This window comes from Quercus robur, chromosome 2 (genome assembly GCF_932294415.1).
Source record: "Quercus robur chromosome 2, dhQueRobu3.1, whole genome shotgun sequence".
Lineage (NCBI taxonomy): Eukaryota > Viridiplantae > Streptophyta > Magnoliopsida > Fagales > Fagaceae > Quercus > Quercus robur.
In genome coordinates, this window is record NC_065535.1 from 411,496 (window position 1) to 426,913 (window position 15,418).

Genomic DNA, 15,418 nt, shown 5'->3' on the forward strand with positions numbered 1-15,418 from the left:
TTAGATTGTTTACATCTCTTTACTGTTTTATATTATATCTTTTCTTAGTTTAATTATTTGCTAAGTATAATTAACTTCAAACAACCAATTTTTATTAAACTAGATTAGGATTAATTTGATTAAGATTTGATTAATTTTCCTACGTTCATTCAAGTCCCTGTGGGTTCGGCTTCATTCTTATCAAACTATACTTCGATACGGTTCGTGCACTTGCGAGTACTTTAAAATTTCACAACAACATTGCATAGTAAAAGTTATATATAATTTTTAACAATATAAGGTTGGTGAATTTAATTTTTATAAGTTTATAAACAAAAGTTATTCTATGTAATTGACTCAAAATAATATAATTTTTTTCTATAATATAGTTATTAATGGAGAAAAATAGGTTAGTCAAGTGAACCAAGTTGAAGAAATTAACACTTCCCCCTTTTATTTATATTAATATTGAAATATTCTAAAATTTCATAAGAATCTCTATAAAAAAACAATTAATCATGATTAGTAAAAAAATAACAGATAAATTTAAAATAAAATGCAAAGTTTACCAAGCACCAGAAAACACTTGCAACAGAAAATGAATCCATTTCTAGGCCATTGAAAAAAGAAAAAAGAAAAAAGAAGAAGAAAGAAACTTCATATTTTAAAATATACTTTAATTAATAATTTAAAACTATGAATTTTAATTATAAAATAAGATAATTTTGGAAATGTGTCCTTAATTAAGCAAACGACTGGTTAGTACAAAAAATTTTAAATATTTCTACCAAAAAAAAAAAATTTTTAATTTACAAAGTACCAAAAAACAATTGCAATAGAAAATCTCTTTATAACCTGTTGAAAAAAGAAAAAAGAAAAAAAAGGAAGGAAAGCATCATCAAGTAGAGAGAGAGAGAGAGAGAGAATGAATAAGATAACGCAGGTACCGTACGAAGCGACAGTTCGGTTGATGTTGGGTTCACTGGAGCGGAATTTGCTACCGGACGCCGTGATTAGGAAGCTGACCCGTCTCCTCTTAGCCACTCGCCTTCGCTCCGGTTACAAGCCCTCTGCCCAACTCCAACTATCCCACCTCCTCCAATTCGTACTTTGTAACTACTACTACTACTACTACTACCCATCTCTTCTATTCTAACTTTTAACTGGGTTTATTCAATTGAGTTCTTTTATTATTATTATTATTTAGCTACTCGGTCATTTATGAATTTATGTTAAGGGTTTGGGTTTCAGATTCTAGGAATGTTGCTGCCTTGATATGTTCCCCCCACCCCCTTTTTTTATATGTGTAAAGGTGAAACTTTTCGAATAAGCTTTTTGTTTTTGGCTAATTAATTAATTGGAAGTAGGAGTGTATGAAAAGGTTTTATGTTGCAGCTCTTAGAGAGATGCCCATAGCCATCAAGACTGATGATCCAAAGACTCAGCATTATGAACTCCCAACCTCTTTCTTCAAGCTCGTCCTTGGAAACAATCTTAAATATAGGTATTTTCTATTCATTTTTCTGTTTAATTTGGATTGCTTGCTTCTGAAAGTAATTGATCATATGATGAACACCAACAAATTGAATTTTCTTTTGAGTTTACTGATTTGTTGAAAGTGTGCAAAACTACACTTGTACCTAAAATAAAGTTTACTGATTAATAACACAAATTGTATTTAATCAAATCAGCTTTAAAAATTGGACCTAAAAGCTAATCCAAACGGATATGCATGTGTCTTATACTACTAAATTGTTAAAATCTTATGGAGATATAGCAAATTGTTGATATTTTCATATAATTCTAGAACTAGGCTGTCAGCATATATAGCTTAATATCAAAGAAAATTGTGTTAACCTGATATGTTTTGTATACATGACTAGTGCAGTTGTTGTTACTTCTCTGATAACTCAAAAACCCTAGAGAATGCTGAAGAAACAATGTTGGAGCTCTATTGTGAGAGGTCACAGTTAAAAGATGGTCACACTGTTCTTGATGTTGGATGTGGCTGGGGGTCACTCTCTTTGTACATTGCTCGGAAGTATAGTAATTGTAGGGTTACAGGGATTTGTAATTCAACAACCCAGAAAGCACATATTGAAGAACAGTGTCGGTATGCTACTCTTATAACCACCACTAGGATACTTTAATTTCTTAGAACAAAGTTTCTCTCCAAACTAGTTTAAAGAGAAACTTTATAAACTCCTCATATATCTCTATATTGAGTGTAAATTTTGAAAATCTAACTGTTAGATTGCATATTCTTATTATATTCTTCATGCATGTAAAATTTCAAGAAAATCAAAGATCAATTGCTATCTCATCAAACAAATGTTAAAATTTCAAATTTTTGTGATCTAAAATTGTGTATAAAAAATAAGTTTATTGATCAAATAGTAAATAATATCTAATTTGAAAGAAATTTGATATGCATGTTAAGAATATAAGGAATATGAAATTCAATGGTTAGATTTTCAAAATTTAAACAAAAAAATGAGATATATGAAAAGTTTGAAGAGTTTCTCTCTAAACTAGTTTGGAGAGAAACTTTGTTCAATTTCTTACATTTAAACCAAAATGGCTTACATGCTAATGCTATAGCAATGGCCTAAAACACTCCTTTTTAATTGTTTTGTAGGGATCTTCAGCTGCAGAATGTGGAGATCATTGTTGCAGATATTAGCGTATTCGAAATGGAAGCATCCTATGACCGAATATTTTCCATCGAAATGTTTGAGGTCTTTTTTTTTTCCTTCTTTTATTGTTATTTTCATTATTTAAAGCTGTGCCATAGATTAGATTTGGCGTTTATTGTTGAAATGGTTCAAGAATTAGTTTTACCCTTTGACACAGCATATGAAGAACTATGAGGATCTTCTGAGGAAGATATCCAAGTGGTTGAAAGAGGACAGCTTTCTCTTTATTCATCATTTCTGCCATAAAGCATTTGCTTACCACTTTGAGGTATATTGACTTTATTTAAAAAAAATAAAAAACCTTGACAGTGAATGAGTCTACATTGCCACTTCTGGTTTTGGCATTATTCAAGATATAATTTCCAGTACCTGTAGATGTTCTTTTATAGTTACTCCGGAAATTGAACCCTTACATGTAATAGTAATGACAGTCTCCTGCCAAATTTTTAAGCAGGACATAAATGAAGATGACTGGATTACTAGATACTTCTTTTCTGGAGGTACAATGCCTTCAGCAAATCTGCTTCTTTATTTTCAGGTGAGTTCCATAGACTTTGCCTTCTCAAACTTGTGACATCTATACCCGTAATGTACTGAATTTTTTGATCATAGAATGCAGTCTACCATCATATGATCATTCATCATACTAAAACCATGAGGTATTATAGAGTTAGTTTCACCTGTCAATGACTTCTTGGCTATGGTTTTCATGCAGGATGATGTTTCTGTTGTTAATCATTGGCTTGTGAATGGGAAGCACTATGCACAGACAAGGTAAGGATGAACGCTAGGTAATACTAAAGCTGATTTGACTTTTTAGGATATCGGGTGGGCTTGGTTAGGAAGCTTAATTTTCTAACCAGAAGTTCTGAACTTTGATAGTGATTATTCCGTTTCTAACTTATACTGCCGTCTATCTCAGATCACGGGACACAAAAATAAAATATAATACTGAGAACATTTTGTTTTGCAGTGAAGAGTGGTTGAAAAGAATGGACAAGAACTTGTCTTCCATAAAGCCAATTATGGAATCAACCTATGGCAAGGATTCTGCTGTGAAGTGGACTGTCTACTGGAGAACATTCTTCATCGCTGTTGCAGAGCTCTTTGGATACAATGATGGAGAAGAATGGATGGTTGCGCATTTCTTATTCAAAAAGAAATAAAAGGAGAAGCCAAAGCTTCTTCCTAATTGATTTTCAATTTTTTGTCAGACTTTCCATTTTAAGATGGTATCAAGGAATCAATCTACTATCATTTTGAATAAGTGTCACTTGTTTTGAGTGGAAATACTCATTACTGAGTTTTACACGCAGAGTTATTTCAAGGATGTTCAAGTTACAATTATCACTGATATAAGCATAAATTGATGCTACGGTTCTTATTTTGTTCAGAACCATTTTGTGTTTTGAGTTTTGTTCTACCTTATATTATTATGTTACCAACTGATTTTTGTGACATGCTAGCTTATGGAAGTCTAGGAAAGCCATGCTGATCATGGAAATTGGAGATGAGGTTGTGAGATTCATTGCAATAGGCTGATTTTGGGCCAAGGTGGAAACCAATATTCAAGCTATATGAAATAATATCTACCACACTGACAGAATAAAAAACTTTCAAACGTGATATACTGCTGCCAATGGAATACAGACTGTTTAATGATGCCACTATATTGATTTCCACTAAAACATGTGGAACCTTAACTTAACAGATCATACGGGGACTTGAAATCATTCTACCACTCATCAAAACACGTTATCAAAGTGGTTTTGGTTTGGAACACACCATCACCAGACAGGGGAAGCCCCGGTAACTTGGTCAACTGGATCCATTTCTGAGTTATAAAGAGAATTGAACATATAAGCATAGAGAGTTGAAAAATCAAAGAACAAAAGCAAGGAACGGAAGGAAGGGTAGCAAAAATTATAACTAGTTAGTTAATGATCAAAGAGGTGCAAAAAAGAATTCCACGTAACAAACTACAGCCACTGGACAGCTTAGATTAGCAAATGAGTGTTCTTTTTTTTATAGCAGATTAGCAGGAACCAAAGGTCCTTACTTTGATTTGCTGTCAATCCACCCTTGACAAGCCCCATGTTACATCTCTTCTTTCATCTCCACAAATAAGCATAAGCACTTTAATTTCTCTGGACCAAAAAACATAACTGTTATTACCAGCCAATCATCCACTATAATTGCAGCATAAATCGTAATCTGAACCTATTGCTCTTGAGTTTAGTGATCTTTCAGAAATAAGCACACAAGAAGTTGTTCGTACAGTTTAAATGGGGTTATTTGTGATACTATCCTCTGCTAGGCATTACATTAAATTCAACTACTTAAAAGATTTATTGGTCAATACAATCATGATTAAATTTAATTAGAAAACTTAACATTCAACACTTAAATTACCTCTTCTCACCAACCAAAAAAAAAAAAAAAAAAAAAAAACTTAAATAGTTAAATTACTTTATATAAATTTTATCGAACTATTATAAAGGTTGAGATGCTCTTGGCGGAGTCAGTGAGATGCAATTCATTATGACTTAATGACTATTTCACTATTAATTTGAGTGCACTATTTTTCAATAAAACTTCAGGAACTGTGATAATGAAAGGCAGTTATGCAGACAAGAAGCTCCAATCAGATCATAGAAGATGAGAGATAATAAGACTTAACAAATAAAAGGCATGGGAAGAGTAGCAGAAATGAAGCTTCCACTACCACCTACAATACAAGTGGTCAGTCATGCACTCATGCTGGTGGAAGGTATCAGACATGGGCTTCAAGTTTATAAAGACACTCATAGTGGGAAAGACACCCATTGACCTGCATCTAAAAGTTCAAATCCAATAGCAGCAATACTAGCAATCTAAGGGTGCTTTTGACCTGAAAAGTGCCCATCTCCTAGCCATAGAGCCGCTGCCTGATTCTCCTTTTCAGGGCAAATGGATTTGGAAGCTAGATACCTTGCTCAGGATCCAAACTTTTATCTGGAAATGTATGCACCAGATTATAGGAGTTGAAGATTGCCTAGCAGCTAGGGGAATGCTGATTGATACCTCCTGGCCCCTCTGCCAATGCAGGTCTGAATCCATCATGCATGCCCTTCGCGATTGCCATATTGTTAGAACAACCTGGCACCAACTGGGAATATATCATACAAATACCTCCTTCTCTGCCAACCTTCAAGACTGGCTCACTTCTAACTGCAAAGCTGCTGGTTACCATGCTCCAGGACAACCTCCTGGGAATCAAATTTTCATGTTCGCTATCTGGCTGATATGGAAAAACAGAAATCAGCTGGTGTTCAAAAGCAAGAGCTTGAATCCAAGCATCGCAGTGGACATTATTAACTGAGCCTTAGAGTACACCCACTGTGCTTGCAAGCTGCTGGTGGCTAAACGCATGGTTATGAAGAGAATTTGATGGGAAAAGCCTAGTAATAGTTGGATGAAGCTCAACACAGATGGATCATCCCTTGGGAACCCAGGCGTGGCTGGAGGAGGAGGCCTCATAAGAGATGAGAATGGAAACTTGGTTGTGGGGTTAACTAGGAGAATTGGGATAGCAAATACCTTTATGACAGAGCTCTGGGCTCTCCGAGATGGCCTTCTATTATGTCTGCAGTTTAATATTCAAGCTATTATAATTGCTAGAGCTATAGTTGATGCATTCAATCATCAATCAAACTCTAACACTATTATTTTCTCTATTATGGATGATTGCAGGCAATTGGTTACCCAGATTCCCCAATCAAGTTTTAGACATGTCTTCAAAGAAGCTAACAGAAGTGTGGACTATCTAGCTAGTTTAGGACCTAACTTAGAGTCTGATTTTGTGTTGTTTTCTAGTCCGCCTGTGGACTTAATTTCTATTTTGGAGGCAGACTGCCGTAGGATGTACTTTAACAGGCCATGTCCTGAACCTATGTTTGCTCTTTAGTTTTAATGAATTTTCCATTACTACCCCAAAAAAAAAAAAAAAAAAAAAAAAAAAACTAGCAATTACTAATACAAGTATACTACTACCAACTGCAATTTTCTGGACTAGCCAAGCATGGAACCTCTTCTGCTATATTTGTATTTTACTAAATCCTATATGTTGATTTGAAGGTCTGAAACTACGCCAATCAAATGGCTGACTTAAAGTTATAAATTTTTTCCTGTAGAGTGTTTAACTTGTATAATGTGAAGGGATCCTCTACCACATAACACCATGCATGAACCAAATTCATTGAAAGACATTTATTAGAATTGTTGAAGGGAAGTGCATGACAGGAATAGGGCTCGGATTGCTTGCTTCTGAAAGTAATTGATCATATGATGAACACCAACAAATTGAATTTTCTTTTGAGTTTACTGATTTGTTGAAAGTGTACAAAACTGCACTTGTACCTAAAAAAAAAAAAAAACTAACACAAATTGTATTTAAGCAAATCAGCTTTAAAAATTGGACCTAAATGCTAATCCAAACGGATATGCTTGTGTCTTATACTATTACATTGTTAAAATCTTATGGAGATATAGCAAATTGTTGATATTTTCATATAATTCTAGAACTAGGCTGTTAGCATATATAGCTTAATATCAAAGAAAATTGTGTTAACCTGATATGTTTTGTATACATGACTAGTGCAGTTGTTGTTACTTCTCTGATAACTCAAAAACCCTAGAGAATGCTGAAGAAACAATGTTGGAGCTCTACTGTGAGAGGTCACAGTTAAAAGATGGTCACACTGTTCTTGATGTTGGATGTGGCTGGGGGTCACTCTCTTTGTACATTGCTTGGAAGTATAGTAATTGTAGGGTTACAGGAATTTGTAATTCAACAACCCAGAAATCACATATTGAAGAACAGTGTCGGTATGCTACTCTTATAACTACCACTAGGATACTTTAATTTCTTAGAACAAAGTTTCTCTCCAAACTCTTAGAACAAAGTTTCTCTCCAAACTAGTTTGGAGAGAAACTCTATAAACTCCTTATATATCTCTACATTGAATGTGAATTTTGAAAATCTAACCGTTAGATTGCATATTCTTATTATATTCTTCATGCATGTAAAATTTTAAAAAAATCAAAGATCAATTGCTATCTCATCAAACAAATGTTAAAATTTCAAATTTTTGTGATCTAAAATTGTGTATAAAAGATAAGTTTATTAATCAAATAGTAAATAATATCCAATTTGAAAGAAATTTGATATGCATGTTAAGAACATAAGGAACATGAAATTTAACGGTTAGATTTTCAAAATTTAAACAAAAAAATGAGATATATGAGAAGTTTGAAGAGTCTCTCTCCAAACTTTGTTCAATTTCTTAGATTTAAACCAGAATGGCTTACATGCTAATGCTATAGCAATGGCCTAAAACACTCCTTTTTAATTGTTTTGTAGGGATCTTCAGCTGCAGAATGTGGAGATCATTATTGCAGATATTAGCGTATTCAAAATGGAAGCATCCTATGACCGAATATTTTCCATCGAAATGTTTGAGGTCTTTTTTTTTTTTCTTCTTTTATTGTTATTTTCATTATTTAAAGCTGTGCCATAGATTAGATTTGGCGTTTATTGTTGAAATGGTTCAAGAATTAGTTTTACCCTTTGACACAGCATATGAAGAACTATGAGGATCTTCTGAAGAAGATATCCAAGTGGTTGAAAGAGGACAGCTTTCTCTTTATTTATCGTTTCTGCCATAAAGCATTTGCTTACCACTTTGAGGTATATTGACTTTATTTAAAAAAAATAAAAAACCTTGACAGTGAATGAGTCTACATTGCCACTTATGGTTTTGGCATTATTCAAGATATGATTTCCAGTACTTGTAGATGTTCTTTTATAGAATTACTCCGGAAATAAAACCCTTACATGTAATAGTAAGGACAGTCTCCTGCCAACTTTTTAAGTAGGACATAAATGAAGATGACTAGATTACTAGATACTTCTTTTCTGGAGGTACAATGCCTTCAGCAAATCTGCTTCTTTATTTTCAGGTGAGTTCCATAGACTTTGCCTTCTCAAACTTGTGACAACTATTCCCATAATGTACTGAATTTTTTGATCATAGAATGCAGTCTACCATCATATGATCAGTCATCATACTAAAACCATGAGGTATTATAGAGTTAGTTTCACATGTCAATGACTTCTTGGCTATGGTTTTCATGCAGGATGATGTTTCTGTTGTTAATCATTGGCTGGTGAATGGGAAGCACTATGCACAGACAAGGTAAGGATGACCGCTAGGTAATACTAAAGCTGATTTGATTTTTTAGGATGTCAGGGTGGGCTTGGTTAGGAATCTTAATTTTCTAACCAGAAGTTCTGAACTTTGATAGTGATTATTCCGTTTCTAACTTATATTGCTGTCTATCTCAGACCACGGGACACAAAAATAAAATAAAATACTGAGAACATTTTGTTTTGCAGTGAAGAGTGGTTGAAAAGAATTGACAAGAACTTGTCTTCCATAAAGCCAATTATGGAATCAAACTATGGCAAGGATTCTGCTGTGAAGTGGACTGTCTACTGGAGAACATTCTTCATCGCTGTTGCAGAGCTCTTTGGATACAATGATGGAGAAGAATGGATGGTTGCGCATTTCTTATTCAAAAAGAAATAAAAGGAGAAGCCAAAGCTTCTTCCTAATTGATTTTCAATTTTTTGTGAGACTTTCCATTTTAAGATGGTATCAAGGAATCAATCTACTATCATTTTGATTAAGTGTCACTTGTTTTGAGTGGAAATACTCATTAGTGATTTTTACATGTGGAGTTATTTCAAGGATGTTCAAGTGATAATTATCACTGATATAAGCATAAATTGATGCTACGGTTCTTATTTTGTTCAGAACCATTTTGTGTTTTGAGTTTTGTTCTACCTTATATTGTTATGTTACCAACTGTTTTTTGTGACATGTTAGTTTATGGAAGTCTAGGAAAGCCATGCTGATCATGGAAATTGGAGATGAGGTTGTACTCTCAAGTACCATGTATTTGTATTTGTACTCTTCTTTTCTTTCGTTTTTCTTTTTTCCTTGGCCGTGAGATTCATTGCAATAGGCTGATTTTGGGCCAAGGTGGAAACCAATATTCAAGCTATATGAAATAATATCTACCACACTGACAGAATAAAAAACTTTCAAACGTGATATACCGCTGCCAATGGTATACAGACTGTTTAATGATGCCACTACATTGATTTCCACTAAAACATGTGGAACCTTTACTTAACAGATCATACGGGGACTTGAAATCATTCTACCACTCATCAAAACACATTATCAAAGTGGTTTTGGTTTGGAACACACCATCACCAGACAGGGGAAGCCCCAGTAACTTGGTCAACCGGATCCATTTCTGAGTTATAAAGAGAATTGAACATATAAGCATAGAGAGTTGAAAAATCAAAGAACAAAAGCAAGGAACGGAAAGAAGGGTAGCAAAAATTCTAACTATTTAGTTAATGATCAAAGAGGTGCAAAAAAGAATTCCACGTAACAAACTACGGACACTGAAGAGCTTAGATTAGCAAATGAGCGTTCTTTGTCTATAGCAGATTAGCAGGAACCAAAGGTCCTTACTTTGATTTGCTGTCAATCCACCCTTGACAAGCCCTATGTTACATCTCTTCTTTCATCTCCACAAATAAGCATAAGCACTTTAATTTCTCTGGACAAAAAAACATAACTGTTATTACCAGCCAATCATCCACTATAATTACAGCATAAATCGTAATCTGAACCTATTGCTCTTGAGTTTGGTGATCTTTCAGAAATAAGCACACAAGAAGTTGTTCGTACAGTTTATATGGGGTTATTTGTGATACTATCCTCTGCTAGGCATTACATTAAATTCAACTACTTAAAAGATTTATTGGTCAATACAATCATGATTAAATTTAATTAGAAAACTTAACATTCAACGCTTAAATTACTTCTTCTCACAAAAAAAAAAAAAAAAAAAAACACTTAAGTAGTTAAATTACTTTATCTAAATTTTATCAAACTATTATAAAGGTCGAGATGCCCTTGGCGGTGTCAATGAGATGCAATTCATTATGACTTAACGACTATTTCACTATTAATTTGAGTGCACTATTTTTTCAATAACACTTCAGGAACTGTCATAATGAAAGGCAGTTATGCAGACAAGAAGCTCCAATCAGATCATAGAAGATGAGAGATAATAAGAATTAACAAATAAAAGGCATGGGAAGAGTAGCAGAAATGAAGCTTCCACTACCACCTACAATACAAGTGGTCAGTCATGCACTCATGCTGGTGGAAGGTATCAGACATGGACTTCAAGTTTATAAAGACACCCATAGTGGGAAAGACACCCATTGACCTGCATCTAGAAGTTCAAATCCAATAGCAGCAATACTAGCAACCTAAGGGTGCTTTTGACCTGAAAAGTGCCTATCTCCTAGCCATAGAGCCGCTGCCTGATTCTCCTTTTCAGGGCAAATGGATTTGGAAGTTAGACACCTTGCACAGGATCCAAACTTTTATCTGGAAATGTATGCACCAGATTATAGGAGTTAAAGATTGCCTAGCAGCTAGGGGAATGCTGATTGATACCTCCTGCCCCCTCTGCCAATGCTGGTCTGAATCCATCATGCATGCCCTTCATGATTGCTGTATTGTTAGAACAACCTGGCACCAACTGGGAATATATCATACAAATACCTCCTTCTGCTCTGCCAACCTCAAGACTGGCTCACTTCTAACTGCAAAGCTGTTGGTTACCATGCTCCAGGACAACCTCCTGGGAATCAAATTTTCATGTTCGCTATCTGGCTGATATGGAAAAACAGAAATCAGCTGGTGTTCAAAAGCAAGAGCTTGAATCCAAGCATCGCAGTGGACATTATTAACTGATCCTTAGAGTACACCCACTGTGCTTGCAAGCCGCTGGTGGCCAAACACATGGTTATGAAGAGAATTTGATGGGAAAAGCCTAGTAATAGTTGGATGAAGCTCAACACAGATGGATCATCCCTTGGGAACCCAGGCGTGGCTGGAGGAGGAGGCCTCATAAGAGATGAGAATGGAAACTGGGTTGTGGGGTTAGCTAGGAGAATCGGGATAGCAAATAGCTTCATGGCAGAGCTTTGGGCTCTCTGAGATGGCCTTCTATTATGTCTGCAGTTTAATATTCAAGCTATTATAATTGAATTAGATGCTAGAGCTATAGTTGATGCATTCAATCATCGATCAAACTCTAACACTATTATTTTCTCTATTATGGATGATTGCAGGCAATTGGTTACCCAGATTCCCCAGTTGAGTTTTAGACATGTCTTCAGAGAAGCTAACAGAAGTGTGGATTGTCTAGCTAGTTTAGGACCTAACTTAGAGTCTGATTTTGTGTTGTTTTCTAGTCCGCCTGTGGACTTAATTTCTATTTTGGAAGCAGACTGCCGTGGGATGTACTTTAACAGGCCATGTCCTGAACCTGTGTTTGCTCTTTAGTTTTAATGAATTTTCCATTTCTACCAAAAAAAAAAAAAAACTAGCAATTACTAATACAAGTATACCACTAACAACTGCAATTTTCTGGACTAGCCAAGCATGGAACCTCTTCTGCTATATTTGTATTTTACTCAATCCTATATCTTGATTTGAAGGTCTCAAACTACACCAATCAAATGGCTGACTTAAAGTTATAAATTTTTTCCTGTATAATGTGAAGGGATCCTCTACCACATAACACCATGCATGAACCAAATTCATTGAAAGACATTTATTAGAATTGTTGAAGGGAAGTGCATGACAGGAATAGGGCTCGGAATGTGGTTTATCCTATGAAGTACAATTAGTAGGCACCTTTGTAGCAAACAATGTTGCTGCCCAGTTGTTGATAATTAAAGACCATGGGATGGGGTCTCTCATTGTTCATGAAGTCCCTCATATGGGACCAAACTTAGAAGCAAGTTCTAGCTATTAATTACAGGGAAAAAGTTAGGTAGCGTCTTAGGTATTGGCGAATGAATCATATGGTTGAAGTAAACTATTGTTGGGAAAATATAACAGTGTTTAATTTCACTTCATTGGTCAATTAATACAGCCACGTAGTTAAAAAATTCAATTGAGGAAGTTGAGTTGAGTTACAACACTTGTAGAATAGGTTTTGGCCTGAATCGTATTGTATGCTACAAGCATGAAAGGATAGGCCTAGAATAGAATAGCAGCAGACATGATTATGAAAGAAAGATAAGGTAGTTTCAATAAAAATAACAAAGAATGTTGTTGTAGTTGTAGTTGGATGAAATGAATAGGTAAAAACGTAAATCCAGATGTGAAGAAAATTAATTACCTTTATTATATTAGTGAGGTGGTCCGTTAAGGGGATTCGTTGAGATTGACAAGGGTATCAGCTTCCAAGAATCGACTCAGATGCTTATCATCCAAATGTTCCTGAGAACAGAACAATAATCAATCGTTTAAGAAAAGAGAAAGGATGGAATATTCCAATTAAAGAGAAGAGAAGAGAAGAAGATACGTACAGCCAGGCAAGCTCTGTATTTTTGCCACTCAGAAACACATTCCTCTTTCTTCCATTCACCCTTCACGAACTTCTCTGAATACCATCTGTACATTAAAATTTTTTTTGTTAAAGACGAATAATAAAAAAAAGAAAAAGAAAAAGAAAAAGAGAGCCCCTTTTCTTTTCCCTAATAAATAAATTTTTATTAAAATAAAAAAGAAAAGAAGAAGAAAGGATTTGGAACCTGTTGAAGCAATTGTGGTAGGCAGCTCTGAGATGGGCACAAGGGGATGTTGATGAATGAGTATGAGGATGAGTACGAGATTTAGAGGTCTTACTATCTCCCATTGAGAATCTTCTAAATTAAAATTCACACTGCTTTCTTTGTGATTGTGAGTCTCAATTCTCAAAAGTCAAAACAAAGTTGACTCACCAGCAGGCACCACTCTGATTGATATTCGCTTTGCTTTGTGTTTTCTATTATTCCTATGTTTTCCGTTTTAGTAGTTACGTTACGCCAGGACCAGAAGCTGCTGGGGTGGGGTGGGGAACTCTTCCTCTACCTTGCTCCCTTCGACTTTTGGACTTAAAAAAACAGATGAAACATGTTTAGACAAATAAATAAATAAAAAGAGGAAAAAAAACAACAAAACAAATCACCAACAAAAAGAAAAATGCACAGGATAAACCCCTTTCAAAAACAAGTTTTCTATGTAACCCATGACTCAATTCAACTCAACCAATAATTTCAATGGATTGACCCATTTTTCATGGGTCCAACATCCATACCCAAATTTATATTTTTCCGTCAAGATCGGTGAATTATCAGGTTTGGGTTTATTTTGACAGGTCTAACCTGTCTCCATCGGCATGGTGACTAATTCTATAATTCTTATGGAACTAACTCTAGGTATTGCTTAGACCTGGTTAGAAAAAAAGGCTTTTTTTTTTTTTTTTCAATTTGAGAAGGGTTAGAAAAAGGCTTTAATTTTTTTGGAAAAATTACATTTTTTACACTATAGTTTAGAGGTGTAGCAAATTAAATGTTTTAATTTCAAAAGTAATAAATTGAACTCTAAAGTCTTAAAAAGTAACAAATCAAACCTCATAATTTTAAAAGTAACACATTAAAGGTTGAGGTTTCATAATAAAATAACAAATTAAACACTATTTTTTGCGCTTAAGTGGTACGACGTTTAATTTATTACATTTAAACCTCAAGTTTTAATTTGTTAATTTTGAAATTACAAGGATTAATTTTTTAATTTTTGAAAATTTGGAGTTTAATTAGTTACTTTATAAATTATAAAGTTTAATTTATTATACTTCTTATATTATTGGGCTTAATTAAATGTAGATTTTTTTTTTTTTTTAATTTATAAAAAAACACTCTCACATGCCCCATCTATTAGTATTAGGAATACAACATGGCATGAAACATCAATAATTTTTGACACAGTGTATACGTACACATACGTACACATACGTTGAAATCATGTTTTCAAAACACGATTTTTAGTATTTTTATTTCATAAGATATGTATAACAAAAATTGGCATTCATGAAAATTAAAGACACAAAATAGTAGGAGGAAACATCCACACGGTTTTGCTTTAGCTACGAAGAATCAATTCATGTGAAATAATAGAATTGATGATTTCTTATTAATGAAGTTCACAAAAAGTATTGCTTGTTTACTAAAGCATCTAGCACGCTATGCAGTATGCACTCAGAAAAACGCAAAGCAGCCGATTCTACAAAAACTTTATTCGTCCTTCCAAATTTTCCATTATTCCCAGCAATACCTTTAAATTGATTGTGAAGAAGATGCAGAATTTCAAATTACAAAGATATATTATATTTTGTATATTGATCGAGGCTTTGCATCTTCCACTTTTATTGCTTGTCATTGTTCTTGATGAGTGAGAATCAGAATTAATGTTTTCTTTGTCTTTACTCAAAGTAAGCTGATTCCTTAATAATTTTGAAATTGTTATTACTTTAGATTAGGATGGTACTACAACTTTAGTCCCAAAACCAAAAGCCAAAACTGAGCATGAGCAAAAATAAAATACGAAAAAGAAGAAGAAGCTATTTATATAGTAATGTTAAACATTAATATAAGAAATATTATATAGGTATTTGATCTAACACAATCTTCTTTTTCAAGAAGAAATTGCGTAAGAATGATAATAAATTAAGGAGGAGAAGAAAAATGATACAGAGACCAGTATATAAAAATATAA

At 34.0% G+C, this 15,418-nt stretch overlaps 1 protein-coding gene and 2 long non-coding RNA genes across 4 annotated transcripts; 1 reads left to right on the forward strand and 2 right to left on the reverse strand.

The window, feature by feature from the left end:
• The first annotated feature begins 849 nt into the window (after window positions 1-849).
• Window positions 850-9,534, forward strand: LOC126707725 ((S)-coclaurine N-methyltransferase). Of its 2 annotated transcripts, none has more exons than XM_050407600.1 (8): window positions 850-1,091; window positions 1,375-1,483; window positions 1,868-2,092; window positions 2,618-2,717; window positions 2,833-2,943; window positions 3,130-3,213; window positions 3,391-3,449; window positions 9,112-9,534. In XM_050407600.1, the coding sequence occupies exons 1-8, from the start codon at window positions 905-907 to the stop codon at window positions 9,302-9,304; spliced, it is 1,068 nt and encodes a 355-aa protein (XP_050263557.1). In that variant the 5' UTR covers window positions 850-904; the 3' UTR covers window positions 9,305-9,534. The 2 variants fall into 2 exon arrangements, with proteins under 2 accessions (XP_050263557.1, XP_050263549.1); XM_050407592.1 differs by lacking the exon at window positions 9,112-9,534 and adding an exon at window positions 3,649-4,071 and having other exon boundaries at window positions 851-1,091.
• LOC126707739 (uncharacterized) lies at window positions 4,282-11,478 on the reverse strand. The gene is made up of 3 exons (XR_007649053.1): window positions 10,881-11,478; window positions 4,735-4,822; window positions 4,282-4,509 (listed from the first exon to the last, which is right to left on the reverse strand). It is a non-coding gene; the product is annotated as an uncharacterized LOC126707739 (long non-coding RNA).
• Window positions 9,813-10,351, reverse strand: LOC126707748 (uncharacterized). Its single transcript, XR_007649059.1, has 2 exons — window positions 10,265-10,351; window positions 9,813-10,040 (listed from the first exon to the last, which is right to left on the reverse strand). It is a non-coding gene; the product is annotated as an uncharacterized LOC126707748 (long non-coding RNA).
• Window positions 11,479-15,418: the final 3,940 nt, after the last annotated feature.